Below are 27868 nucleotides of genomic sequence, written 5' to 3' on the forward strand. Positions count from 1 at the left end.
CTATAGATAGTATGGGAAGATTTAGTCATATATGCAAAGAAATGTAATACATGAATAAAATTAGACAATTATTAGCTCTAAGAAAAATGTAATCATAGCACACTCCTTGTCTCAAAAGTAAAATTTATTAATACATGGTAATAAAATATATATACATATATATATATATATATAGGGATTTAACCAAAAGTTATACCATGGTCATATTAGGAAGATAGAGGAAGGTAAGGGGAGTATAAGAAGTTGAAAAATCCTCCTTTATCTAACCTTTATGAATTAAGTGACAGAAATATATGTAAGTATATGTATTTATTTAGCAATATGTTTGTACATATGAAAAGAAACAGCTAAAGAAGTTACAAGTAGTTGCTTCTAGGGACAGGAATTTGGTGCTGTAGGCAGGGCAGACAAATAACTGCTGTGTCTGATTACAATCCCTTTAGAGCTACTTTACTTTTTATTTTATAGGTATTTACAATTTATTCAGATTGGGATAACGCTACAAGAAATAAGATGACAACATTATTTAAAGACAAAATTCTCTTGAAAAGTTTATTGATACTATTATTAACAATAAATCATTCAACCTTTCAGTCTTTATGACATTTTTGTTTTAAAGATTAAATTTATTTCAAAAGTCTTCATGTAAACCAATCAAACGTGAATAAAGCTTTTTATAATGAACTCAAATCTTTTTAATATCTATATTTTTTCTTGGGATGACAATAATATTCCTATGACAATATTAAGTTTCCTTATTTTTGTTAAAATTAGCTCTTTTCAAGATTGTTACTAGCAAATCTTTATTTTTATCAGTGTGCTGAGGCCAGATAGAAACATGATACTTTAAAATTATGTTTTAATTTCCTATGAACTATTTGTCAGTAAAAAAACTATTTGGCATTAAGTATTCACATACTCAAATTCTAAAAGTAATCTTTAGTCCCCAACTGAACTCTGTACTCCAAGACTTTTTAAATTTTAATTATATTTACATAATAAATATAATTTTAATCACTGAGTTCTTCCTCATCACTGAAATATTTGCTTTTCTTTATCCTTGGGCGTCTTGAATCATGTGATGTTGAGGGGCCCCCTGAACTGTGTTTCCATTTTTTTTGTTCTTCTTCAATTTTGGCTTGCTGGAATGTGATGAGAAAACAAAACAAAATCAGGAACCTGTTTAATGTTATTTATGGTGCATTAAAAACATGGCAAAAACACACCACAAATGCCACCACTAACCACACTCCCAGGCCATGCAGACAATAAGATATCCCTGAGCCCCCTAAGTTCTGTCCCAGTCTCACAATGTTACTCAAAATTATCCTAGGCAATTTCTAAAAAATTGGGCTAAACTCCAGATTAAGATATAAAGTGTTGTGGGGCTCTGAAAATCTAGGAAGAACTAATGGAAATTCTTCATGCACACTACTCTAAGGATCTTAGAGAAACAGCTTCTCTCTTAAAGAATAGGGGTTGAAGGGGAAAGACAGAGGTTGCCCTGAGAAGATGATCAATAAAGCAAGCAAGGAATATAAAACGATTAACCCAAGGCAGCTATCATGTGCCTTTTAAAAAAACAATCTAGTACCTGGAATGCTATGGCCTGACTGAGGCTGTCAAGAGCAGGATCTTCTCCTTCATCTTCACTTTCTTCTACTTCCTCACTAAATTATTAAAAAAAAGATTGGAACGTAATTAACTACGAGTAAAAAGACAAAAGCAGCATAATAATGTACTTAGCAAGAGTAGATATACATACATTTCTTCTTCTGGTTCAGGAATTTTCTTCTTTTTCTTTTTTTCTTTCTTCTTTGGAGGTTCACGTTCTCCAAGCATGTTTTTAGGACAGGCATAACTTAAGTGACCACTTTCCTTTTGTTTCCCGTTAAAAAGGAAAGGAAAAATATTTGTTATTTACAGAAATATGTCTGGTATAAGTTTTTTAGAATTGAAAAAGAATATTCTAGTATTGGGAATATATAGAAGAAATTGATAAAATACACTACTTTAATACATATTTAGAAGGAAGAATCTGTGATATAACTACAATTAAGTTTACTTTAACAATTAGGGAGTTTTTGTACAGTTTTAGTAGTTTTACATAAATAAGTAGTCTTTCCTTAAAACACTTTCAAGTCTCAAGATTCAAGGTATAAAACAATTCAAAATTTAGAATTCAAAATTAGTAGAATCATCTACTCTAAACATAAAAATTTTAAATTATTTGATAAAATAGGGATAAAACTATTCCTGTTCATTTCCAAGATGCTGTTTAACATTCTGTTTAAAAACAAAATTTTTTTCCTTCTTCCCTTTTCATATTAATTACTTTCATTTTTTCTCCTTTCATATCTAGACTACACCTATACTATCCAATTACAGTAGCCACTAGCCACATGTGGCTACTGAGAAATTGTCTAAATTAACATGCACTGTAAAGGTAAAATACACATTCAATTTTTGAAGATAATGTGAAAAATGAATGTAAAAAACCTCAATTTTTTTTTTAATTCAAAATAGGTAATTTTTATTTTCCAAATGGAAACCTTATACTTCTTGGGACTACAAATTAAAAACTTCAGTTTTTAAGAATATTAATTACATGTTCAAATCACAAAATTTTTGATACATATTGGGTTAAATAAAAGATGTTAATTTTTACCTGTTTCTTTTTTAATGTGGCTATTAGAAAAATTTAAATTACATATGTGGCTTGCATTATATTCATATTCCTATTTGACAATGCTGGACTAGCCTATTATATATATATATATTTTTTTATTTATTTATTTTTTTTTCAAGTGGCAGATGTGCTTGGATGGACTAGCCTATTATAATGAATTAGAACATCAAGCTGTAAAACCTAAGAAATGAGAATTATAATTTGTATATTAGCTCACTAATTTTTTTTTTTTTTTTTTTTTTGAGACAGAGTCTCGCTTTCTTGCCTAGGCTAGAGTGAGTGCCGTGGCGTCAGCCTAGCTCACAGCAACCTCAATCTCCTGGGCTCAAGCAATCCTGCTGTCTCAGCCTCCTGAGTTGCTGGGACTACAGGCACGAGCCACCATGCCCGGCTAATTTTTTTTTTTTTTATATATATATATTAGTTGGCCAATTAATTTTTTTCTATTTTTATAGTAGAGACGGGGTCTCGCTCAGGCTGGTTTTGAACTCCTGACCTTGAGCAATCCGCCCGCCTCGGCCTCCCAGAGTGCTAGGATTACAAGCGTGAGCCACCGCGCCCGGCCTAATTTTTTTTTTTTGTGTGTGGGTGAGACAGGGTCTCGCTCTGTCATCTGAGCCTAGAGTGCAGTGACATGATCATAGCTCACTGTAACCTCAAACTCCTGGGCTCAAGCAATCCTCCTGCCTCTGTGTCCAGAGTAGTTAGGACTATAGGCACATGCCACTTGGCAAATTTTTCCATTTTTTGGAGAGATGGGATCTTGCTATGTTGCCTAATCTGGCCTTGAACTCCTGGTCTCAAGTAATCCTCCCATCTTGGCCTCCCAAAGTGCTAGGATTGCAGGCATGTAAGCCACTGTGCCCAGCCAAGTTAAGATGTATTATGTTGGAGTGGGGTGTGGTGACTGAGCCAAGATTAAAACAATAGAAGAGAAAAATAATCATGTTTTCAAGTGTATATAACAGAGCATCAAATCGATTGTAGACTCTGTATACCTAGCACATGGGTCAACTTCAAAGATGTTACTTACTGTTAATGAACTGCTGAGAATATACAGTTAGAGAAGCATTTCCCAAATTGTGTTTTGGAATAATGTTATACCAAAAATGTTAACATATCCCATATAAAAAGAGAATTTATAGTGAAATAACCAGGTTAAATAAATGTAAACAGTTTTGGGGGAGGTAAAAAGTAAAGAAATATAGAAATGTACAAAATATAACAAATATATGGATCCATAAACCAAAAGGGATAGATTAACAGATTCATCCAGAATTTCTCAGATAATATTTACTCTATCAGGATACATAAGAATCTGAGCATAGCTACCTCTCCTTTCCTTTCTTTTATAAAACTCAGGACTTTGAAACAGTTTCTAAAACATTTACATAAGAGGTTTTAGAATCACAGGAATTGACAGAATTATTCTGTATCCAGGCCACTGCTTGCTCACTTTTCTATTCATCTGTTTACCTTTTTTTTTTTTTGAGACAGTCTCACTGTTGCCTGGGCTAGAGTACCCTGGCATCAGCCTAGCCCATGGCAACCTCCAACTCCTGGGCTCAAGTAATCCTCCTGCCTCAGCCTCCCGAGTAGCCGGGACTACAGGAATGTGCCACCATGCCCAGCTATTTTTTTCTATATATTTTTAGTTCAATTTCTTTCTCTTTTTAGTAGAGATGGGATCTCTCTCTTGTTCAGGCTGGTTTCGAACTCCTGACCTTGAGCAATCCTCCCGCCTCGGCCTCACTAGAGTGCTAGGATTAGAGGCGTGAGCCACCTCATCTAGCCTCATCTATTTACCTTTATATTTTTTATTGGGAGCAGGTAGAGAGTGGCATTTGGGGAAAGGATGCCAAACCATTTTCCTGTATCTTCCATGTGATTTTGTAGCCAGGACAATGTCTCTCAGTAATTTACTCCCTAGCTTCCCATTGATACCTCTGGACTGTGTTTCTTAAGTATTTTATATAGTCACTTTAGAAATTGAAAGCTGTGAGACCCAGACTGAAATTCTCTTAGTACCATTATAGGCCTTGTACAAAGTTGTTCTGTGGTTGTATATGCCTCCTAATCACCAAAACTTTAATGGATAATGACAGATAATGAGGAGAACTAGGTAAAAAAATCTGGGGATGGATATAATTCAGTTACAAAACATTAGCAGTACTAACAGGAAGAAAAAATAAAAAACTTTGAAACACAATATCCCATAGAGGATGGGTCACATGTGAATATTGGTACTGAATTGTAACACTTATTGGCAAAATGTTACAGAAACAGGCAATATCCTATTAATGATAATTTATGGGTTACTAAAATCTTTCAAGGCAATGGTATAAGTAATTAGTCTAACACTTTTTAAACTAACCATTTTCAAAGATTTAGGGACTAGAGAAAATACGACTTCTCAGGTTATCTCTATATACTACATTTCCATTGACTTAGATGAATCTAGAGTCCTAAATAAAACAAGTTTTAGTTTTGGTGAGCACAAATAAAAGACTGATGTGAAAAATACCTTAAAGTAGATTATGGAAAGTTCCATTAAGTTTTAGGTTTACTCACCCCACATTCGTAACACTTAGATTTATCAAAGTAGTTTCGCCTTCGGATGAACTCAGCTGCTCTTCCATTGTCAATAGCAATGCTTGCTTTTATCACTCTACCAAATAACTAAACCAGAGAAAAATGTAAATGCAGAAGGATGTATTTCACTAAAAACTAAAACTAGTTCTTTGATCCCATTTTTTTCAAATCTTCAATTCCATTTTATTTTTGGACTATTTTAGCAACTGCCACTTCGGTGTGATAAATTGTTCTGTAGTATTCTTATTCCTTAGAGTCCTCCAATGTGTTAGGAACCCCCTCCACCTTTGGCCTCTTTCCCTTAAGTTAGACACCCTCAGAATCTGATATACATCAGACTTGACCATCCATGGCATCCCCACATTTTTGGCCTGGCTGAGCACAAAGCCTTTTGGGTTGAAAAACCTTGATGGGAATGAGTGGCTTACCTGTTTGTTGTTTATTGCCCTCGTACAGTTTTGTGCAGAGTCTTTATCCAAAAATAAAATAAATGCAACCCCTTTACTCTTCCTGGTATCTTTATCTTTCATTATAGTAACCCTTAAATCATAAACAAATAGTTAGAATAGAGGCAGTGATAAATAAAACAGATATTAATACTTAGAAAACTAAAGTTTTTTTAGAAATGGCTAAATAAAAAGTTAATAAAGAGAAATTAATACATTAAAAAAATCAGCTATCTCTTCAAAGTCATGGGATATCAAGAATGAGAATGAGAAAGTATGATTCTAACTTAACACAAGCCAGCACAGCTATGATTGGAGTTAATCAGAGGTTGAAAGGAGAAGTAAAGAGATTATAGAGACAATGGAATCTTGAAGAGTAATTCCTCTTCCAAGTTAACTCCCTCACCTTGCAAGCAAAACTGAGGTATTTTCTCTACACAAAAAGTAAAATGAATTACTTATTTTTCCAAGTTTTAGAATCTGATTGTATTCTTAATATTCTCCTAAAGAGTATTAAGTTTACTGGTTCTTGGCCATCCCACCCTGTTGTTCATGAGTGACAGGAACAGTAATTAGAGCAGAGCCTGCTCTTTCACCTGCCCCTTACACATCCCTGGTTCTGGAGGCCCTTGCTCACCACATGCCATTTAATATGCTTTAAAAACAGTGTTTGACAGGGCTGTTTGCAGAAATGGCTGATTCCAAGGCTGAAGAGGGGCAGATAAAAGATAAAAAAGAATGAAAAAGAAAGAAATGATGGGGCAGAAGAATACAGAAGCCAGTGGGAAGGAGCTCCCACTGGTCAAATTTGGGACAATTTGAGTGCCAAAATAATTAAGTACCAGTAATAAATTATAAACCACAGAAAAAGTAGGAATTCATAAATCTTAATGCTAACAGACAAATAACTGGGGTTGAAGGGAGGGCTCTTGCTTACAGCAGAATGCCAAGGGATGACTAGTGAATGTAAGGAGTGCTGGAGTTGGATGAAAAAAACACCATTTGGCAATAATCATGGTAAAGATTGGATCAGGCAAGAACCATCAACAAGTGCTAAATCTAAAATGAAATTTTTTTGTGGAGCAGGATACTTGTATGGTCTTAGAGTGTCTCCCATGGACTGCTTATTAATTGCAAAGGCAAAAAAGAATATAGTGAAAGAACTGGACAACACCTTGACTGTGTGATGAAAATTAGTATCATAAGTGAGGGAAAGATGGCTGGTGTATGCATCCAGATGTGGTTCGCTGAGAAGAACACATCATTTGGGCAGTATGACAAGAACATGTAACCTGAGTCTAATAATGAGGAAACATCAGAAAAACATAAAATTAGGGGGAAAAAAGAATGGGGGGTAGGCTATATTCCTTATAATTGTTCCAGACTTTTAAAGGGGGGTAAAAAGATAGGAGAGTTAAAGGCAATACTTAACTCTGGAGTCTGTAATAGAGGGGGAAAATGCCATGTTGGACATTATTAAGTCAACTCACAAAACTGGAACATGGATGGTTGGAATCAGACTGCTAGATTCAAATCTTGTCTCTATCATTAACTAGCAATATGACCTTAGGTTTACTCTGGGCTTCAGTTTTGTCATTTATAGTATTAGGATAATGACAGTACCTACCTTGAAGGGCAGTTGTGAGAATTAAATGAGATAATATACCTAAAGAGATTAGAACAATTCCTAGCATATGTATGTATTCATTTAAGTGTTATATATCATCCATCATTACTAGTGTTTTGACTGATGATGATGATGACTGTTCAAAATCTAAAGACCCAGAAATTTACCCAGAATCATATTTGATTTTTTTTTTTGAGACAGAGTCTCACTTTTGTTGCCCAGGCTAGAGTGAGTGCCGTGGCATCAGCCTAGCTCACGGCAACCTCAAACTCCTGGGCTCAAGCGATCCTCCTGCCTCAGCCTCCCGAGTAGCTGGGACTACAGGCATGCACCACCATGCCCGGCTAATTTTTTTTGTATATATACTTTTAGTTGGTCAATTAATTTCTTATTTTTAGTAGAGACGGGGTCTCGCTCAGGCTGGTTTCGAACTCCCGACCTCAAGCAATCCGCCCGCCTCAGCCTCCCAGAGTGCTAGGATTACAGGCGTGAGCCACCGCGCCTGGCCCATATTTGATTTTTAATAGCAAAATTAACTAACTTAATAATTTCAAGATGCAAATAAACATCAACTGTTTAACACCCATTTATGGAAAGCTAGGAGAAAAATAACTAGTGAAGATAAATATGCACTAAATTCTTGAGATTTTAAATTTATACCAGAATATATATTGATTAGAAGATATACATTGGTTAAAAGATAGAATGACAATATCTTGCTTTTACTTCATTGCCCCATAATATAGTTGCTTGATCTATTTTAAAATAGTGAATTGAATATGAAAACCTCAAGTTCTTTTTGTCCTTTCTTTTTTTTTTTTTTTTAAATTTTTTTTCCTGGGCTCTAGAACCATATCCTTTCTTAATTCTCAGCCCCAATTGCTTTTATCATCCATTACCATTTTTGTAAATTTCTAATTCTCCAATGATATCTAAGCTTTCTATGAAGGCAGAGAATGTTTTCTATTTATCAGCCTCATAAGTGCTTGCAAGTTATATGCATTAAAACATTTGTCTTTACACTATTTGATAAATGGCAATCCTTTTATAGTGTACTTGATAACATATCTCTTAGTCATCAAAATATTTTAGTCAGAGCCTTTATGTGTTACATTGAATAACAGAATTAGTTTTAGTTCTTAGTAGTACAGTGAGAAATTATAAAGATTGTTTATATAAATTATGATATACAAAGGAAAACCATGAAACCATTTGATATGAGGACATATCTTTATAGGACATGGAAAGACATTTATGATATAATGTCAAGTTTAAAAACCTGTCATTAAAAAAGTAATGGAGAAAAAAAAAGTAATGGAGAAACCAATTCAGATGTAATTTTAAATGAAGTTTCAAAATTTAATGTGAATACTTACTTTACAACTTTGCCATACTTAGAAAATATCTGAAACAAAAGACCACATATTAATTTACAATTTAAGACCATAAAAAACATTACATTTTCAGTTGTATATAAAGACCAAATTCTTTTGTTATAGTTTATACATACTGCTTCAGTTCTAAATTTCTGACAATGGAGTGGATACAGAGAAAAACACTCTACGTGAGTGGTAGATCTAAGGCATACATATTCCTATGTTCCTGAGGTATATCCATGGCAACTATCAATTTCACCATAGCACCAGCTAAATCTATGCTTCAAATCTCAATGTTGTAGAATATCACTATTTTTATCCTACCTCTACCATATTAAGTGATCAGTGTTTTTAGGAAGACCGATCCTTAGACTGCTTAAAAAAAATAAAATAAAACAGGCCGGCACAGTGGCTCACGCCTGTGATCTCTGCACTTTTGGAGGCTGAGGTGGGAGGATTGCTTGAGGCCAGGAGTTTCAGACCAGCCTGGGCAATATAGCAAGACCTTGTATCTACAAAAAATAGAAAAATTAGCCAGGCATGGTGGCACATGCCTATAGTCCCAGCTACTTGGGTGGCTGAGGCAGGGGGGTTGCTTGAGCCCAGAAGTTTGAGGCTAGTGAGCTGTGATGATGCTATGGTACTTTAGCCTAGGTGACACAGTAAGACCTTGTCTCAAAACAAATAAACAAAACAGATAAAAACAAAAAAGCTTTTACAATGAAATATCATTTCCATCAGTCTCCTTTCTCTGGCCACCATTAATATGCTGGTGGTACTTTATAGTTGGCCCTTTCCCCTTTTACTTCTACATCTTGACCCTAAGCAATCTTAGTGAAAGCCAGAGTCCTTACCATGATCTATACAGGCTCTAAAAGGCATCCCAAGCGTGTTCACCTCTGATTACCCCTCTTCTACTGAAATGCTTGTCGTCCAGACATCTGTACAGCTGCCTTTTACTTGCTTCAGGTCTTTATTCAGGTCACCTTCTCAAGAAGGGCCTTTCTGACCACCCTATATAACATTTCACTTCTGTTCCCAGCTTACCATTTAATAGCCCTCCTTTCCTGCTGTATTAAAAATAATACAGGTGCCTCCTTAGTATCTAACATTTTAGCATCTCCTTAGTATGTAACATATAATTTGATTTTTTTAATATTTTGCATTGTTTCTCTCTCCTGCTGTACTGTGTGAGTGCCAAAAGGGACTGTTATCTTTTTGTTCACTGATGTGTCTCTAGTACCTGTACACAAGTTGCTCCCAGTTCATTAACACTAGTTCTGTCTTCTGTGTTTACAAAGAACTTGCCATTCTCTATAAAGACACTGTAAATTCTCTTTGGAAATTACAAATTTCTAATTTTTTTCACTTATGTTTGCTATAGAGGTCTTTGGTATTGATGGTTTAAGGGCATTGTAATGTACTTATTGAGAATTTTGCCAGGGAGAACTGTTTGCTTAAGCTACATCAGTATCTCAAATTGAGAATTCAGTAGATAAACGTACAAATACTAAAATTTACTTACCCTGTATAAATCATTGTTTGTCAAGGAAAAGGGCAAGTTGGATACATACACTGTGCTTTTACTTGGAGCCAATCCACCACTCATTTCTAAAAAGGAAAACAAACCCATAAGCAATCTCAACCAGGTATTCTTCAGTCCAAATAAAATCAACACAGTACTGACAATCACTGATTTAATTATGCCAGATTTATACACCTTATGTTTTAGGAAGGTAGGAACAATGACCCCAGCTGGGTGAATTAAGGAATTCCTTTTATCCAGCCATCACTTAAAAGAATTTTTTAGTCCTTTTTCTTTCAAGAAGATTCTTTTTTTTTTTTTTTTTTTTTTTGAGACAGAGTCTCACTTTTGTTGCCCTGGCTAGAGTGAGTGCCATGGCGTCAGCCTAGCTCACAGCAACCTCAAACTCCTGGGCTCAAGCGATCCTCCTGCCTCAGCCTCCCAAGTAGCTGGGACTACAGGCATGCGCCACCATGCCCGGCTAATTTTTTGTATATATATATTTTTAGTTGGTCAATTAATTTCTTTCTATTTTTAGTAGAGACGGGGTCTCGCTCAGGATGGTTTCGAACTCCCAACCTCGAGCAATCCGCCCGCCTCGGCCTCCCAGAGTGCTAGGATTACAGGCGTGAGCCACCGCGCCCGGCCTCAAGAAGATTCTTTACACTAACCCTTTCAGTGCCTGCCTGTGTGTGTACAGAGAAGGGAATTTTAAACAGATGAAGGAAAAATCATGAGACTACTCTTTTTTTTTTTTTTTTTTGAGACAGAGTCTGCTTTGTTGTCCAGGCTAGAGTGAGTGCCGTGGCGTCAGCATCGCTCACAGCAACCTCAAACTCCTGGGCTCGAGCGATCCTTCTGCCTCAGCCTCCCAAGTAGCTGGGACTACAGACATGCGCCACCATGCCCGGCTAATTTTTTTTATATACATATCAGTTGGCCAATTAATTTCTTTCTATTTATAGTAGAGACGGGGTCTCGCTCTTGCTCAGGCTGGTTTTGAACTCCTGACCTTGAGCAATCCGCCCGCCTTGGCCTCCCAGAGAGCTAGGATTACAGGCGTGAGCCACCGCGCCCGGCCATGAGACTACTCTTAACATTCCCTCAGCATAAGAGCAAAAAAGTGCTTTCAGATATGTACACACTACCTTGCCCACCCAGGTCAGAAAGAGCCTGGGCGTCTGAAAGAATCTTTGCCACTGATTTTTTTGCTAATACACAGTCATGCATTGCTTAACAAAGGAGATATGGTCTGAGAAATTTGTCATTAGGTGATCTCGAGGTCCTGTGATCATCATAGAGTGTATTTATGCAACCTAGACAGTATAGCCTATTGCTCCTAGGCCACAACCCTTTATAGCATATGTACTGAATACTGTAGGTAATTGTAATACACTGGTAAGTATTTGTGTATTTAAACATAGAAAGGTACAGTAAAAATACAGTACAGTGTATTATAATCTTACCACCACGGTTTATGCGGTTCCTCATTGACCTAAACATGGTTATGCTGTGAATGACTATACTGCGATTTGGTACCTTTTTTGGCTGCCTTACTATATTTCCCAGGAGTGGTGTTAAGAGGAAATTTTAGCCTAACAAGAACAATGTGAAGTTTTTTTGAATCATTAATTTTGCATAGTATTGCCAAATATTGAAATGATGCATTATTTAAATAGATTCAGTGCATTGAAAAAGGATATTGACATATATATATATATATATATATTTTTTTTTTTTTAATACAGAGTCTCACTCTGTTTGTTGCCTGGACTAGAGTGCCCTGGCGTCAGCCTAGCTCACAGCAACCTCAAACTCCTGGGCTCAAGCGATCCTTCCGCCTCAGCCTCCTGAGTAGCTGGGACTACAGGCATGTGGCACCATGCCCGGCTAATTTTTTCTATATATTTTTAGTTAGCCAATTAATTTCTTTCTAATTTTAGTAGAGATGGGGTCTCACTCTTGCTCAGGTTTGTCTCGAACTCCTGGCCCCAAGAGATCCTTCCGCCTCTGCCTCCCAGAATGCTAGGATTACAGGTGTGAGCCACCACGCGTGGCCTATATTTTTAAGTTTACAAATGTAATCCGTAATTTTCACACTGTATTTTACAAATTCAGCAAATTATCCGTGAAAACTGTATCAAACTCAACCGTTAAGTTCAAATTTCCGATTTAAAAAGCGCGTGTGGTATTTGAGATGGGGATATGGACTACTACAAATGGCAAAATACTGATTCTAAGGCATGCCAATTTGCAAAGTAATGAGAAAGTTGCCTGATGCTTGGTGTTCTGGGGGAATCATTTAGAAAACTTTAAGAACTCAACATCGTCGATACGTCGCTTTTTAAAAGTTTCTCATTTGAAACTATACGTTAGACGTTCTGGTGAGAAATCTGAGGGCAAGCAAAGGTTAAAGTCCGGGAATAAAAAGGGTGGTGGGAGAAAGGGGGAAATGGTTTTGGCTACCGGGTCTGGGGAGGGAGCTCGCAGGAAAAAAGGCCGCAGCTAAGGAGGCGTTTACCTTCAGGTGGGGCGGGTCCAGGAGGCCAGAAGAGCGCGAGCCCTCGGCTCACCTTGGGGCTCAACCCCGACTCTTCCCTATCCCTCGCTGAGGCCTTGGCATCACCGGTTCTGGGAGGGGTCAGGCGCGGAGGCGAGATCGTAGCTTCAGCTGGTGCCTCTTCTCGGTTTTGAAAAACCTGGGCCCCGGAGGCGGGCCCAGAGGCGGGCGCTTTTGCTCACGTCATTGAGTGCGCCGGAAGTGCCTACCTGGGATTACGGCGGCGAGCGGCCGACTACGTTTACGGGTTTCCCGGTGGCCCAGAGTCGGTGAGCGCATTTTACCTTTACAAGAGGCAGATGGGACGGGCTCCAGGGCTGCCACACCTGGGGGAGCGGGCGGGAGTTTTCCGTGGCGGGTTCTGGAGACTCCTGCCGCCTTGGAATCGTGCAACAATCCTGCCCATGCGGTTGAGGGTGGAGAGACGCAGTGGAGTTTGGAATAAAGAAAAGTGTTGAGTCTAAGATACAGGTTCGCTTCTCTTCAGCGCCTTAACATGCAAAAAGAAGACTGAGCTAGGTAACTTCAGTGACCCTAGACCAGTCAGGAAGTCAGTAATTTTACTGAATGAGTTCAACGTACTCAGGCCGGTATTAGGCACGTTGGGAGCTACAAAAAAAAAAAAAAAGCGCAAAACAGTCCCCTGTCCCCCCCCCCCCACCGGCGAGATCTCAGTCTAGTTGGGGAGTCAAGGCCAACTTGGGGAGAGTTGGATTCACAAAATGACTCATCTTGAGTATTGGTATGGACAAATGTTTAACTTCTTGGCACCTTTTTTCTTCCTGTAAGTCTATAATGGGCACGCACTGCTTTTTCTCTAAGGGGCTGTAACAGTCCCATCATTCCTCCAGAAAAATCAGAAAATAATGCAAGGTAGTTTATACTTAACTTCTACCCACCAGCACACACAGACCAGGCCTCTAACCACTCCCTGGGAGCCTGCGTGCCAGCAGCCTGGAACCCAGAGCCTCTTGCGGAGCCTGCACAATGAATCCCGACTGAAGCCGATGTCTTCTAGAGAGACGGAAGCGCAATACTACCAGGGCGCAGCAGAATTTTGAGAGGCCTGAATGCCTCCGCGTCCGCGTCCGCCAGGGGACCGCTGAGACTAATTCTCTTGGCAAACTTGTGGCCAGCCAAACCTACCATGCTTCACATCCCTGTTATCCTTGGTTACCGCCCAAGATGTAAGCCCCTTTGCTCTTCTATGCTATACCCTCATCCCCGTGCTGCTTAGTGCCTCCTCCCCCTTGACTTAGGCTATCACTGCTTCTCCTTTTCTTCCCATCTCACTCCTCAATACCGCATCTGCTCTCTGAAACTTGTATTCCTTACTTAACAAACTCTTTTACATATTCAGCTTCTTTACTGAAATTCTCTTTCATCTTCTCACCATAACTAACACATGGCTTTTCCTGCTAGCTGTTTTCAGTTGAGCCCATTCTCTGACACCTACCTTTAAGCTTGAGCGTGGCTGTAGCCATATTGAACTGATTTCACTTTCTCACAATACTTTTTTCTCCCTTCAAATGTCTTTGCAAAGGCTCTTTTCTTTCTCTGGGACATTTGATCTCCTTGTCCCCTCCTAATTCTTTCTGGATAACTCCTACTCTTGTTAAAGATCTGAGTTTAGCTGTCACTTTATCTGAGGTGTATTCACTAACTTCCACAGGTAGAGTTAGGTATCCTTGCCATGTGCTCTTAAGTGCCTATACTTTCCTGATAGCATTCATTACTTGTGTCCTAATTGCTTGTCTCTTTGCTTTCCCTACTAAGCCAGGATGTGGGAGGAGGGATCATGTTTGTCTATCTTTGTAACTCCAGTGTCTAATACAGTTCCTGGCATATAACAAGGCAGTCAGGTATTTCTTGAATTATTGTAGGTGCTGAAGGTAATGGTCTCAGGTCAGGCAGTTAATATTTAAAAACCTGTGGAAGGGGTGAGCTGCCACTTAGCTACAGCTGATTGTGGCTGTGTGAGGATGTGAGCCCAGTGCTGCCAGAACATCTACTTTTTTCAAGGAAAGTTGAGAATACAGTTTTTAAATGTTGTAAGTGGAATTAAATTGTGCTTTGAAAAGACGTGGGCCTGGCCGGGTGGAGTGGCTCATGCTTGTAATCCTAGCACTCTGGGAGGCTAAGGTGGGAGGATCACCTTAGGTCAGAAGTTCGAGACCAGCCTGAACAAGAGCGAAACCCAGTCTCTACTAAAAACAGAAAAATTTAGCCAGGCATGGTATGCATGCCTGTAGTCACAGCTACTTGGAAGGCTGAGGCCGAAGGATGACTTGAGCCCAGGAGTTTGAGGTTGCTGTGAATTAAGCAGACACTATGTCACTCTAGCCCCGGCAACAGAGGAGACTCTTTCTCCAAAAAAAAGGAAAGAAAAAAAAAGACAAGGGCCAAATACAAGTTACACGTGACTTCTATCAGTCACCAGTTTGCAGTCTGTTTTAAGTTTTGTAGGGTTCATATGATGAGCTTTGTGTAGAATAATGATTTTGAGCTGAGCCTTGTTGGATTCTTGTGTGAATGAGAGAATGGAAAGAGATATTCCAGTTTGGAAAATAAACAACTCCAGGGTAGTGTATGTTACTCTGTGGCACAGTGAGGAGACTAGCATGAATGAAGCTTTTGGGGAGAATAGGTGGGTTAGATGAAATGGTAAAAGGAGGCATATAGAGGACAGAGAAGTGTGGATTTATTATGGTTAATTACAAACCTTTGGATTCTTGATCACAGAAACTTCACATTATGAATATGCATTAACAAGTTGATGAATATCCTTTTCTAGTGAAATAGAGGGTAAAACACCAGCAGGAGGCTACCAGTTAAGACCTTAACCTCCATTTGGTTATGAAATAAGATTTAAATTATACATAGGCAAACATCTAGCATTTTTATTTACATGTATAATTTGCAGTTAATTGATCACTTATAATAGATAATCAGGAATCTCCTACTAAATATTTAATACAGTAAAGCGGGATTATAAAAATTATTAAAGCATTGAAAAGTAAAGTGACTTGTGAAGCCAGTAGAGCATGCAGTACCTTAAAAGTGCTCAAAACGTTTTAGGAAACAGTGGTCTCTTTGCCTCTAGCCTCTTTCTGCTGTAATCACTGTTACTTACTGCTGTCTTCTGGAATGACATTTTTCCCCTTACCTTGTTTGTTTCCAGGCTTAAGAGCCTGCAGTGAGAAGCTTCTTGTCTAGTGTTTTGCTTTTGTTCCATTTAAAACCCTTGAATCTGTTCTCTCTGTCCTTGCCTATGTCCTTTGTGAAGCAGTGTAGTAATGATGGAAAGAGCTTGGGCTTTAAAGTCATGCAAGACTGAGTCTGACCTCAGCCTGTATTTGGCTCTGGGATTTAAGCTTTTAGAGCTTCCATGTTTTTATCTGGAATGTGAGAGGCAGTATCTCACATTAGGGTTGTGTGGGAAAGAGTTTATATAATTTGAAAGTGTATTACACAAATTCTTGCATATAGGGAAGGGAATGAATGCTCCTTGAACATCTGTGTAGGTTGATTGCCCACTCCCTTGCAGTGCAAATCTTTTGCTCTGCTCAGTTCTATCTTCTTTCTCATGCACTTTGTCTTCCCTACTGCCTTTGCCTTTTTTTTTGATTCTGCTATTCACTATTGTCCATCTACATTTAAGCAGTCTCTCAAGATTGTGTTTACATTTTCTTAGCTTTCCTAAAGGCTTTCTTTACTTACCACTGCCTGCATTTATCTCTCCCTGAGCACTGAACAATGCTGAATTCTAGTAGATACTTTGCTCTGTTTTGACCATTTTAGTTGGCATCAGTGTTGTTTTTTTTGAAAACCTAAACTAATTATGTTCTAAAAGTTATTTTTAGTTTAGTTGTCTGGAATTTCAAACATTTCCAATGGAAAATTAGAATATTAATAACCTCTGAATACTGAGCACATGCATTGTACAGATTGTTCTAGGTTCTTAATATTAATCAATGAACAACATATCCCCACTTTCATGTAGCTCATATTTCTAGTAGTGAGGGACCAATAATATGCATTAAATGTAAACTATATAGTATCTTAAATGACTAGTGCTCTAACACAATAGCAAGATTAAGAAGATCTGGCAGTAAGTGACATGAAGAAGGTGACATTGAAGGGTGAGGAAGTTAGTCATGCAGATACCTATAGAAGAACATTCTAAGCAGGATATTGCAAGTGCACAGTGTGAGGTCAAATGGACTCTTCTGTTCACTGTGGTTGGCTATCAATAGTTGTTGAATGAATTTAAAAAGTGAAAGGAATGGGTTTGGGGAAGAGGGAAAGCTATTTATCCTGAGCCTATTTAATAATAGAAGCTGACTACATCAGAATGCAGTTACTCTATAGCCTATTAATGGAGCCAGTTTGGATAAAGTGAAAAAGCAGATCCATTACCTTGACTTTGGATTGAAAGTGTGAGTGGTTTGACAGAAGGATATTGCCTGTGACTTTTTCTCAATTTCCATACCACTTTCATTTAGAATGCAAGTCCTCCATATCCTCTCAGACCTCAGTTGAAGTTAACATTAATAATCATTGGGTAGCTTAATAGAGTGCTCTAAGAAAGGCTTATTTTTTCCCCTGGAATTAAATATGCCATGATGGTATATTAAACATAGCCTTTTCATTGACTATGGGATTTAAAAGAGTGAGATTTTTATAATCTGGAACCATTTGTTAGCACGCTTCTAAATGAAGCTTGCATTCCCCACTCTGAATTCTAATTCTATTCTCTGCCTAATTGTGCTGTAGAGGGTCCTTCAATTTTTCTGTTGTATTCTCCAGTTTGCATATTCTGTTGACGTAGAGAACTTTTCAGGAGTACTTTTGAGATTCCACTAATGTGAGGAGACTTAGTGAAATGATCACACTAGTAGCATGAACACTCACTGGGAGTGAGAACACTTTTGTATAAACATAGCTGATTGGTTGTGGGATGGGTCAGTTTCTTTAGTGTGGATAATGTCATAAACGTATCACTAATCAGAAGATGGTTGTACTTATCAGCTATTTTAAATTCCTTTGAAATTTACAAGGTGCTATTTGAATTTAAGGTGATGTTAACATATTCTCTCCCCTAATTACCATCTAGTACTTTCATCAGTGTATCTTCTTTTTGTAATAGCTGTTCCCTTTTCTGTTATTGTAATTCAAGATCCAGCTTAAGGCCCATCTTCTTTACAGCCCAGTATTCTTCCTTTTCTTTTGTACCCATTCACAAAACTGTGTCTTCTATTTTGTTTTAATAATAATATAGGGCTGCATATGGAATCTTTTTTTATATTCCTGCCTTCCCCAATTATGTTACAGATTTCTTTAGGATGAAAATTCAATAATTTAGCATGGGGCCTTACCAGTGCTGTTTAATTTTTGAATTTTTTGTTACTAGTGGATGCTAATTATTTTTGCTACACCAAGCCCTATTTAATTCTACCTACTTTGTATTTTAATAGTTTAAAATTCTTTATTCTGAAAGTATCTAGTAATTTAGATAACAATAAAACGTTTTCTGATACTGCTGTTTTGTAAAAGCAGTAGGTAGGTATGGTAAGAGTACTAAACACCTGAAGATTCTGTAAAGAGGTTAATTTAGTGTTTTAGAATACTCGCCAGTAAGAGAGATAATTTTAAAAAATGACATAATTACAGATTATAGTGCAACTTCTATATTTAAGCATTGTGTTTATAGAAACTCAAGCAATTTAACTATTTGTAGAGGAAACTAATTTCGATTTATATGCATAATAATTGACATTTTAAGTTAAGATCCTTAAAAACTGTTGACTTTTTAAGGTAAAGAGAATTCATTTACTTTATTTACTGAACATTTTAACTTGAAACTGTGATTTATATAGCTCCCTATAAGGTAACTACTCCACTGGGGCATCATCAGGTATGCAGTCAAATGTACAAAGTTGTTACAGGATTAACTGTAGAGGTTGAAATTGTAGTAACAGTAGTGCAGTATCTGGCTGTTTCAAGGATGCTGCTTGTTTCTAGTAGAAATTAAGTTTAATACACAGATTGAGGGCTGCAGAAGTGATTGTTAACTTTAGGAAATTCAGTAAATTTTCTTTTAAATTTTTTATTGTGGTAAAATATGTAAAAGTTACCATTTTACCCATTTTTAAATTAATTCAGTAGCATTAAGTACATTCACATTGTTTGTGTCCATCACCAGCATTTGTGCTCAGAAATTTTTTTATCTTCACAAACTGAAACTCCATAGCCATTAAACAATAACTCCTATTTAGATAAGTTTACTTTTGTTTAGGCTTTTTTTTTTTTGCTTCTCTTTGTTGAAGCATCTCTTGATTTTAGCTTCTTGATGCATTTGGTCATATTTAGTTCTTCCACAAATGACTTTGGTCCCTTTTCTCTTAATGATACATATTCTAGACAGTCCTATTTTGGACTCCTCCATGATTTTATGTCTGCTTTTTGCTTTTTTCTAGCTGCTTTATTTCTAATAGCTAGGCTGTCATCAAAGTTATATATTAATACTTTTTGGGGCCGGGCGTGGTAGCTCACGCCTGTTATCCTAGCACTCTGGGAGGCCAAGGCGGGCGCATTGCTCGAGGTTAGGAGTTCAAAACCAGCCTGAGCAAGAGTGAAGCCCCATCTCTACTATAAATAGAAAGAAATTAATTGGCCAACTAATATATATAGAAAAAATTAGCCGGGCATGGTGGCACATGCCTGTAGTCCCAGCTACTCAGGAGGCTGAGGCAGTAGGATCGCTTGAGCCCAGGAGTTTGAGATTTCTGTGAGCTAGGCTGATGCCATGGGACTCACTCTAGGCTGGGCAATAAAGTGAGACCCTGTCTCAAAAAAAAAAAAAAATACTTTCTTTGCTACTTCTTTTTTTTTTGCTTCTATCAATTGTGGATTGATTAATTAAAGTAATTAAAACATTTGAGGTAATTGCAATAAGATTGTTATTTTTCTTCCAAACTGCCAGGCAGAAAATTGCAACTAGATCAGGAGTGGCCTATAAATACAATCTTAATTCTGCAGGCTACTGGTGAGGCACTTCAAAAATTTCTATGCAGCGATTAGATAAGCCTAATTTTCCAATAGAGCCACTGCTGTGTCCTTTCAATTTCATGTAAGTGGTAGTTAGAGCTTGAATAGATTTTTTTTTTAAGGTAAGAATACTTCATAGATTTGCAGTTTTCATTATAGGTCTCACATTTCTTTCTTTCTTTCTTTTTTTTTTTTTTTTGAGACAGAGTCTCGCTTTGTTGCCCAGGCTAGAGTGAGTGCCATGGCGTCAGCCTAGCTCACAGCAACCTCCAATTCCTGGGCTCAAGTGATCCTCCTGCCTCAGCCTCCCGAGTAGATGGGACTACAGGCATGCGCCACCATGCCCGGCTAATTTTTTCTCTATATATTAGTTGGCCAATTAATTCTATTTATAGTAGAGACAGGGTCTCGCTCTTACTCAGGCTGGTTTCGAACTCCTGACCTTGAGCAATCCGCCTGCCTCTGTCTCCCAGAGTGCTAGGATTACAGGCATGAGTCACCTCGCCCAGCCTTTTTTTTTTTTTTTTTTTTAATACCTAACCTTTCTTAAGGGTTCTTTATATTTTGGGGAGAAAGTCATCATTTAAATAGTTACCTATTAAATTTTTACCTAATAAGCTTAGCATCCTTTGGCGATTTATTTAATGATTGTTACTTTGATTTCTGGTTTACTTTTGAACACAAGACCGTTTTTTGCCAAATTCTAAACTGTAGGGATTTCTAGACTAAGGCTGCCAGATTAAATAAAAAAAGATATTTTAGAACTAGTGTTGATAATAACAGCTAAAAAATGACCTTAAGTATCTAGTATAGTCTGGGTGAGGTGGGTCTTGCCTGCAGTCCTAGTACTTTGGGAGGCCAAGTTGGGAGGAGATTACTTGAGGCCAGGAGTTTGAGAGCAGCCTGAGGTGACATAGTGAGACCCTGTCTCTACAAGAAATAGAAAAATTATCTGGGTGTGGTAGTGTACACCTGTAGTCCCAGCTACTTGAGAAGCTGTGGCAGGAGGATTGCTTGAGCCCAGGAGTTGAAGGTTGCAGTGAGCTATGATTGCACCACTGCACTCCGACCTGGGCAACAGAGTGAGACCCTATCTCAAAAAAATAAAACAAAAAACCTGTCTAGTATAATATTCTCAGATATAAGGATAGGAGGGATGACCTGCCCAGCTCTCAACAGGCAAAATTAGGACTGAAATTCTTTTGTCATAATTTTGTTATTCTTATGAAACTTGGTTGGCTTTTGGTGGTCAAAATAATATCTTCTATTTTCAAAAGTGTGTTTGAAGGGAGGTTGGCTTATTAATGCCTATAATTTTTGATTTTGAAAGTTTTATTTGTACAAATAGTGAAGGTTTACTTATTTTTTTCTGTTGGTTGGTTTACACAGACACAAATCCTTATGTCTGTATTTCCCCTGCCCCATAGATTGTTGAAAACTTTAAATTTGGTTCCTGAAAGGACTTGAGTAAGTATAGTATAGCAATATTTAGTATAGCAGTTTTTTTGTGGAAAGCCAGTAAATTTCAATATTTCAGTATTATAACTAGTTAAGAAATTATGTAGTATTTCTTTAGACTCTTAATAGTGTATTTTTTCTTTTTTTTAAATTTTTTTTATTTCAACATATGGGGGTGCAAATGTTGTTTAGGTAATGTATATTGCCCTTGCCCCACCCGAGTCAGAGCATCAAGCCTGTCTATATTTTTCTCACTAATTATAAAATCTTAATTTTACTTATGTTCTCCTTCAGTTTACTAATTTATATTCATTTTGCCATTACATGACATGCTATGTTTATTGAGTGATTTTCAGGAATTTAAAACAATAACATATTTTATAATACATAATGGACTATATAACGTATTATATAGTAAAATATTCATTCTCCTATGTCCCAGAGTCTTCCCCAGAGATAGTCACTGTTGCTTTCTGTTGCTGTTGCTCTTAGAAGTAGTCTGTACATATGCATATATAGTCATACCCTGCTCTTTTATTTTCTACAAATGGTACATTTTAATCTGCCCTGTGCTTTTCTTTGCTTAGCAGTGTAGCTTGTCAGTCTTCTCATATTGTTACATATGGGGTTCCTTTTCTTTGAAATAATTTGCGTAATATTCCTTTATAAGAATGTACAACAATTTATTTAATCTGTACTCTCTTAACAGGTATTTTAAGTTGCTCTCAATCTCTGCTGTGCCAAGTGTACAAGTATACCTAGAAGTAGAATTGCCAGGTCAAAGCATATGCACGTTTAAAATTTTAATAGATATTGCCAAATTATACTTCCTTCATTAACATATGTTAAGTATTGCTTTCCATAATCTTATCAAAGCAGTTTGGTTTTTGCAGAGCTTTTGGGTGAAAATTAGTGTGCCTTTTGTTATAGCTTTGGTTTTTATCTTATTTTGAAGGTGGTTGAGCATCTTTTCAAAGGATTTTGTAGTAGACATTTGTATTTCCTTTTTTGTGAACTGTCTGCTTATATGTTTTTTGGTGGTTGATTCCCCCCCCTTGGACTTTATTTAAAAAATAAATTAATTAAATTAATTAATTTATTTTTTAGATATGGGATCTCACTATTTTTGGCCAGGCTGGCCTCAAACTCCTGGGCCCAAGCGATCTTCTCTCCTCAGCTTCCTAAGTAGGACTACAGGTGTGCACCACAGCATCCAGCTTCCATTGACTTTATTTTATTTTATTTTATTTTTTTTATTTTATTTTTTTTTGAGACAGAGTCTCACTTTGTTGCCCAGGCTAGAGTGAGTGCCCCAGCGTCAGCCTAGCTCACAGCAACCTCAAACTCCTGGCTCAAGCAATCCTCCTGCCTCAGCCTCCCAAGTAGCTGGGACTACAGGCATTCGCCACCATGCCCGGCTAATTTTTTGTATATATATATTAGTCGGCCAATTAATTTCTTTCTATCTATAGTGGAGACGGGGTCTCGCTCTTGCTCAGGCTGGTTTCGAACTCCTGACCTCGAGCAATCCGCCCGCCTCGGCCTCCCAGAGAGCTAGGATTACAGGCGTGAGCCACCGCGCCCGGCCTATTGACTTGATTTTAATTCATTGCAGTTACTATTACTCTGTTCTGTATATTAAATAGGATAAAATCTAATTCATTAGATGGAAGCCTTTGGTGGATTCAGTAAAGGTGGGAGAAGAGGAATGTTGACAATTTCTTTTCTCATTAAGCTTCCATCAATTCTTGTACCTGAAAAGCTGGTTGCCTTCAATTATACATTGTTTTTTTTTTCCTTCTTTTATTATTAAAATAAAGTTTTAGCCCAGAAACTCAGAAGAAGATGAATTATACATTGTTGTGATGTCTGATTGTGGACTGAAAATTCAGTTTGATTTATTCATAATATTAAAAGCTAATTTTTAACTTAACACAAGTAAGATTTTCCTAGCCATCTTGGGTAGTTCATTTTATTGGATTTATTTGTATTATTAATAGAAAATCTTATAGGCATGCTTTTACAGAGAAAATTAAGATTGCTTTCTATAATACTGTCAAAAATATATTGCTCCCTTATTCCAGCCTTTGTTTTTTCCTTAAACTAACGAAACTATTAGAATTCTATAGCTATTCTATACTGCCAAAATTGGATATTCATATTCCCCTCCCTCGCCCCAAACTCCCTTAGTATTGCATTATGAGAGGTGACAAAAATCTTTTTTTTTTTTTTTTCTTTTCTTTTCTTTTTTTTTTTTTTTTAACAGCCACTCTTACCTGGAACAAAAATCTTTTGACATATGTCTTTTTGAAACATTTTCCTTCTTCACATATTTGTGCATCTGGACTTGTTGCCATGCTTTCTTTGTACTAAAAAGCCGTAACTTAGTCACTGGACCATTTTTACTTCTTTCTTATGATGGTTCTTCTACACATTGGATGGTTCACAGTTCTTGGCACTCAGAACCTGCTCCATGATTACTTCACTTTCTTTTGGTTCTGCTCTTTTAACCATTTGGCATCTACTCCAGAGGTTTGTCAGGCTACTATCTGCTGCCAGCTAGCCTGTTTTTGTAAATAAAATTGACACACTCATACATTTATATTTCTATACTATGGCTGTGGAATTGAGTAATTAGTTGTAAAAGAAATCTGTGACCAAAAGGCCAAAAATATTTGTCTGGTCCATTACAGGAAAAGTTTGCCAATTCCTAATTTAGTGTATCACCATTTCATATAAATGGTCTGTTTTCCTGTACTTTATTTTCATCTTCTCTCTCTCTCTCTCTCTGTCTTTTTTTTTTTTTTTTTTTTTTTTTTTTTGAGACAGAGTCTCGCTTTGTTGCCCAGGCTAGAGTAAGTGCCGTGTCGTCCTAGCTCACAGCAACCTCAAACTCCTGGGCTCGAGTGATCCTTCTGCCTCAGCCTCCTGGGTAGCTGGGACTACAGGCATGCGCCACCATGCCCGGCTAATTTTTTTATATATATATCAGTTGGCCAATTAATTTCTTTCTATTTATAGTAGAGACGGGGTCTCGCTCTTGCTCAGGCTGGTTTTGAACTCCTGACCTTGAGCAATCCGCCCGCCTCGGCCTCCCAAGAGCTAGGATTACAGGCGTGAGCCACAGCGCCCGGCCCTCTCTCTGTCTTTTTTTTAAAAATAGAGAACAGGGTTTCCCTCTTGCTCAGGCTGGTCTCAGACTCCTGACCTCAAGTGATCCTCTGCTGTCTCTGCATCCCAGAGTGCTGGGATTATAGGAGTGAGCCACTGCGCTTGGCTATTCTTCTCTGTTTGCCTTATTTACCTTGTTTTCTGCCTGTTTGGTTTCTGTTTTCATCTGTTCTTACAGCTGTGTACCTGTGGACTCTGTAATGCCCTTTATTCACCCTTTACCCAGAATGTGTCAGTTCTCAACTAGGAATCATTTTTTACTTTTATGAAAAGAATACATCTTCCTTTCTGCATCCCCAACCTGAAAAATGGTGATAGAACTTTTAATTTCAAATTTTACAAAGGTGCCTTTGTATTAAAATAAATTTATAGAATTTGGCCGGGCGCGGTGGCTCACGCCTGTAATCCTAGCTCTCTGGGAGGCCGAGGCGGGCGGATTGCTCGAGGTCAGGAGTTCGAAACCAGCCTGAGCAAGAGCGAGACCCCGTCTCTACTATAAATAGAAAGAAACTAATTGGCCAACTAATATATAGAGAAAAAATTAGCCGGGCATGGTGGCACATGCCTGTAGTCCCAGCTACTTGGGAGGCTGAGGCAGCAGGATTGCTTGAGCCCAGGAGTTTGAGGTTGCTGTGAGCTAGGCTGACGCTGGGGCACTCACTCTAGCCTGGGCAACAAAGCGAGACTCTGTCTCAAAAAAAAAAAAAATAAAAAAAAAAAAATAAAATAAATTTATAGAATTAAAAACAAAATCAGGAGTCGCTTGTTTCAGGGATTGTTGAGTGTGTTTTTATAGGATTGTTCATTTAACACTTTTCAGTTAAAAACCACTTCGTTGAACACAGAGGAGATGTAAGCTCTAAGAATGTAGAAAAGCAAAAAACTAATGTTATACAAACCATTCTCTAGGAAATAGGAGTAGCTTTGTGGATTGGTCTTTTAAACTATTAATTAAAACGAATCTTTTCTATTTCTTACTATATGAGAATGAAGAAGTATTTGTGGTCTATGGATCTTCCTACCTTAAATGATGATTAATTAATTGAACCTTTAAATAGCTTTGGAAATTAAAGGTAGGGCTTTGTATTTTTTTTGAAAGAAAATCTCATTGTTTGGAAGAAACATTGCCTTCACTATTTTTTTTTTCCCCCCTTTTGGTCACTTATATATATATATTTTTTTCCTTTAAGATCCTGGAAAGTATTTGTGTTGAAGAATAAAGATTTACTCCTTCCTTATCTTTTCTATTACTTCCTAATAACATAAAAACCACAATTCTTCTATTTCTTGTTTAGTGGCTTATAGAAGAGATGAAATGTGGTCTGAGGGACGATATGACTATGAACGACTTCCAAGAGAACGAGTACCTCCTAGAAGTCACCCCAGTGTAAGTTACTTCTACATACAGAATAATTCAAAGCTTAGTGTATAAGTGTATAAGTTATTTTGCTATATCAAATCTTCAAGTGCCAGAAATTTACCAGTTTAGATTCAGACTTATCTTTTAAAAGTTCAAAAATAAGGGGCAACATTTTAAGTGGAAAATCTATTATTTGTGTTTCTTTAAATTTCTAAAATTAAGAGTTTATATTGAATTTGTGAAGAAAATTGTAGGTTTTATAAAGGTCATATTATCAGTTAGCAAAGAAGTATTTGAGCACCTGCTCCAACTGTTAACTGCCACTTATTTTTCTATATTCCTAAAAATATTTGCAAATTGAATATGTGAAATTCTAAAAGTAGGCTGTCTTTTTCGGAGATGATAATGCTCTTCCTAGAGCAGAAATAGGTATGCTACCCTGTGACCAGACAGTCTGGTAAGAATGCCTGGGGGCTCCACTGCAGGCAGCACCACTCACTCTTGGTTGCTCTGGGAGTTAGGAATTTTGAGCCAACCCTTTTCTAAGCCCAAGGAGCTTGCTGTTTTGTTTACTATTCCCAGCACTATATCTGGTGTCTAATATAATAGGAGCTCAACATTTGAATGAATATGTGTACTCTGTCCCCAGAATCCTCTATGGAGGTCTAAGGGAGGGTTTGGGGAAGGTCAAGAAGCTGATAACTTAAACTTTGGCACAGGCCCCGTTCCAAGCACCATGGGATTGGGGTTGTATAGTATACATGGCTGTATTATGGATTCATTGTATACCATCAGAAGGCACAATATTTGTTTATATGTTAGTAGTTTTTTACATGCATATTATTTAATCCTACAATCCACATAGATGGGTAGAAGAGTCATCTTTGGGGTTGTTGTTGGCATGCATTACAGCTCAGGTTGAAGTTGATTTAAAATGATTTAAAATGGAAAAAATGAAGAAGCCCACTATATTTCAGGATAAGCAGATTTAATTATTACTTTATGTCATTTCTTTCCAGGTTAATTAATAGACTTTATGTTTCTAACCAAAAGCCTAATGTTTTTTATTTTTATTAAAATTATTCTGTACTTTACTTGGAAGGATAAACAAATGATATAGGTAAATATGATATAGAAGTAATGTAAGGTTGGGAAAAGGGATGACTTTTCTCTATATATTTTAAGAACTTCTCTACCCTACCAAGGATATATAGCATTAGTAATTTTAAATACTGTGTTTCAAAGACACTTAATAGAATTTTTGTGTGGTTATGCCATCAGTGGAGCACCAGTGTGCAGGATTGTATGCTTTATTACTTTGGGAGTGGGGAAAGCAGATTGTTGTATTGATTTAAGATGAGTGGTAGAGCCAGAGAGATGAGAATTTTGAGGATACTGATCAAGAAGATTATTGAGGTAATGTACTTGTGGTATGGGCTGATTAAGAAAGGGAGCAAGGCCTGTGAGAGGGACAGTAGGTTGAAAGAAGTGAGGAGTTGTGGGCCGGGAAAGGCTTAGTGAGATTGAAAGCCGTGGTGTGGCAGAAAGAAAGGCAATTGATATTTCAGAGGGTGGGGTTTCCAAGATGGACCAGTTCTGGGTGAAGTTCAGCATGGGGTGGTGGGATAAAAGACTTGTAAGTTATTGGAGTTGAGAGAAGAAAATGTTGAGGCTAAATTTGGATTAGAGGCTGTTAATCCTAGCTGCATGTTAAAATCTCCTAGAGACCTCTTCAGTACCACTGTATGGGCCCCTTCCCAGATAATTAAATCATCATCTCTGTGGGTGGGGTCTGGACATCAGTATTGTTTAAAAGTTCACCAGGTAAATCTTATAAGCATAGTTAAGAAATACAGATGTAGACAAAGATTGAGGTCACTGTTATTGATAGGAGTTGCGATAAAGATGACAGGTGATAGAAGTCCTCAATAAGTGAGTAAATTGGAGAAAAATCTAAACAAAACCAAGTGTTTTCATTTAATACCATTTGTGTATTGTATAAATATCAAACAGG

The 27868-nt window shown here is 37.4% G+C and overlaps 2 protein-coding genes across 12 annotated transcripts in view; one reads left to right on the forward strand and one right to left on the reverse strand.

Moving 5' to 3' along the window:
* The window catches only part of PPHLN1 (periphilin 1), a 187887-nt gene that overhangs the window by 55665 nt on the left and 104354 nt on the right, over positions 1–27868 (forward strand). The window contains exons 1-2 of one of the 11 annotated variants that reach the window (XM_012745016.3): positions 12981–13084; positions 25790–25881. In XM_012745016.3, coding sequence (XP_012600470.1) covers positions 25810–25881 — 72 coding nt within the window. In that variant the 5' untranslated portion in view covers positions 12981–13084; positions 25790–25809. Of the gene's footprint in view, positions 1–12980; positions 13085–13491; positions 14003–25789; positions 25882–27868 lie in introns of those variants that run through there. The other 10 variants (XM_012744432.3, XM_012744924.3, XM_012744788.3 and 7 more) reach the window with 10 other exon arrangements.
* On the reverse strand, positions 192–12981 carry ZCRB1 (zinc finger CCHC-type and RNA binding motif containing 1). Its single transcript, XM_012745481.3, has 8 exons — positions 12777–12981; positions 10256–10341; positions 8731–8759; positions 5710–5821; positions 5261–5368; positions 1766–1878; positions 1595–1670; positions 192–1142 (listed from the first exon to the last, which is right to left on the reverse strand). Exons 2-8 carry the CDS (start codon positions 10337–10339, stop codon positions 1011–1013), a joined length of 654 nt encoding a protein of 217 aa, XP_012600935.1. The 5' UTR covers positions 10340–10341; positions 12777–12981; the 3' UTR covers positions 192–1010.

The sequence above is a fragment of the Microcebus murinus genome, chromosome 10, assembly GCF_040939455.1.
Source record: "Microcebus murinus isolate Inina chromosome 10, M.murinus_Inina_mat1.0, whole genome shotgun sequence".
Taxonomy (NCBI): domain Eukaryota; kingdom Metazoa; phylum Chordata; class Mammalia; order Primates; family Cheirogaleidae; genus Microcebus; species Microcebus murinus.

What these genes read in the sequence shown, in the direction of transcription:
- ZCRB1 (XM_012745481.3), bottom strand. Translation starts at nt 10,339, where the DNA reads ATGAGTGGTGGATTGGCTCCAAGTAAAAGCACAGTGTATGTATCCAAC. An exon ending in AAGTATGGCAAAGTTGTAAA is followed by an intron (nt 5,822 to 8,730) that starts GTAAGTATTCAC and finishes TTATGATTTAAG; the next exon opens with GGTTACTATAATGAAAGATA. An exon ending in GTCAGGCCATAGCATTCCAG is followed by an intron (nt 1,143 to 1,594) that starts GTACTAGATTGT and finishes ATCACATTCCAG; the next exon opens with CAAGCCAAAATTGAAGAAGA.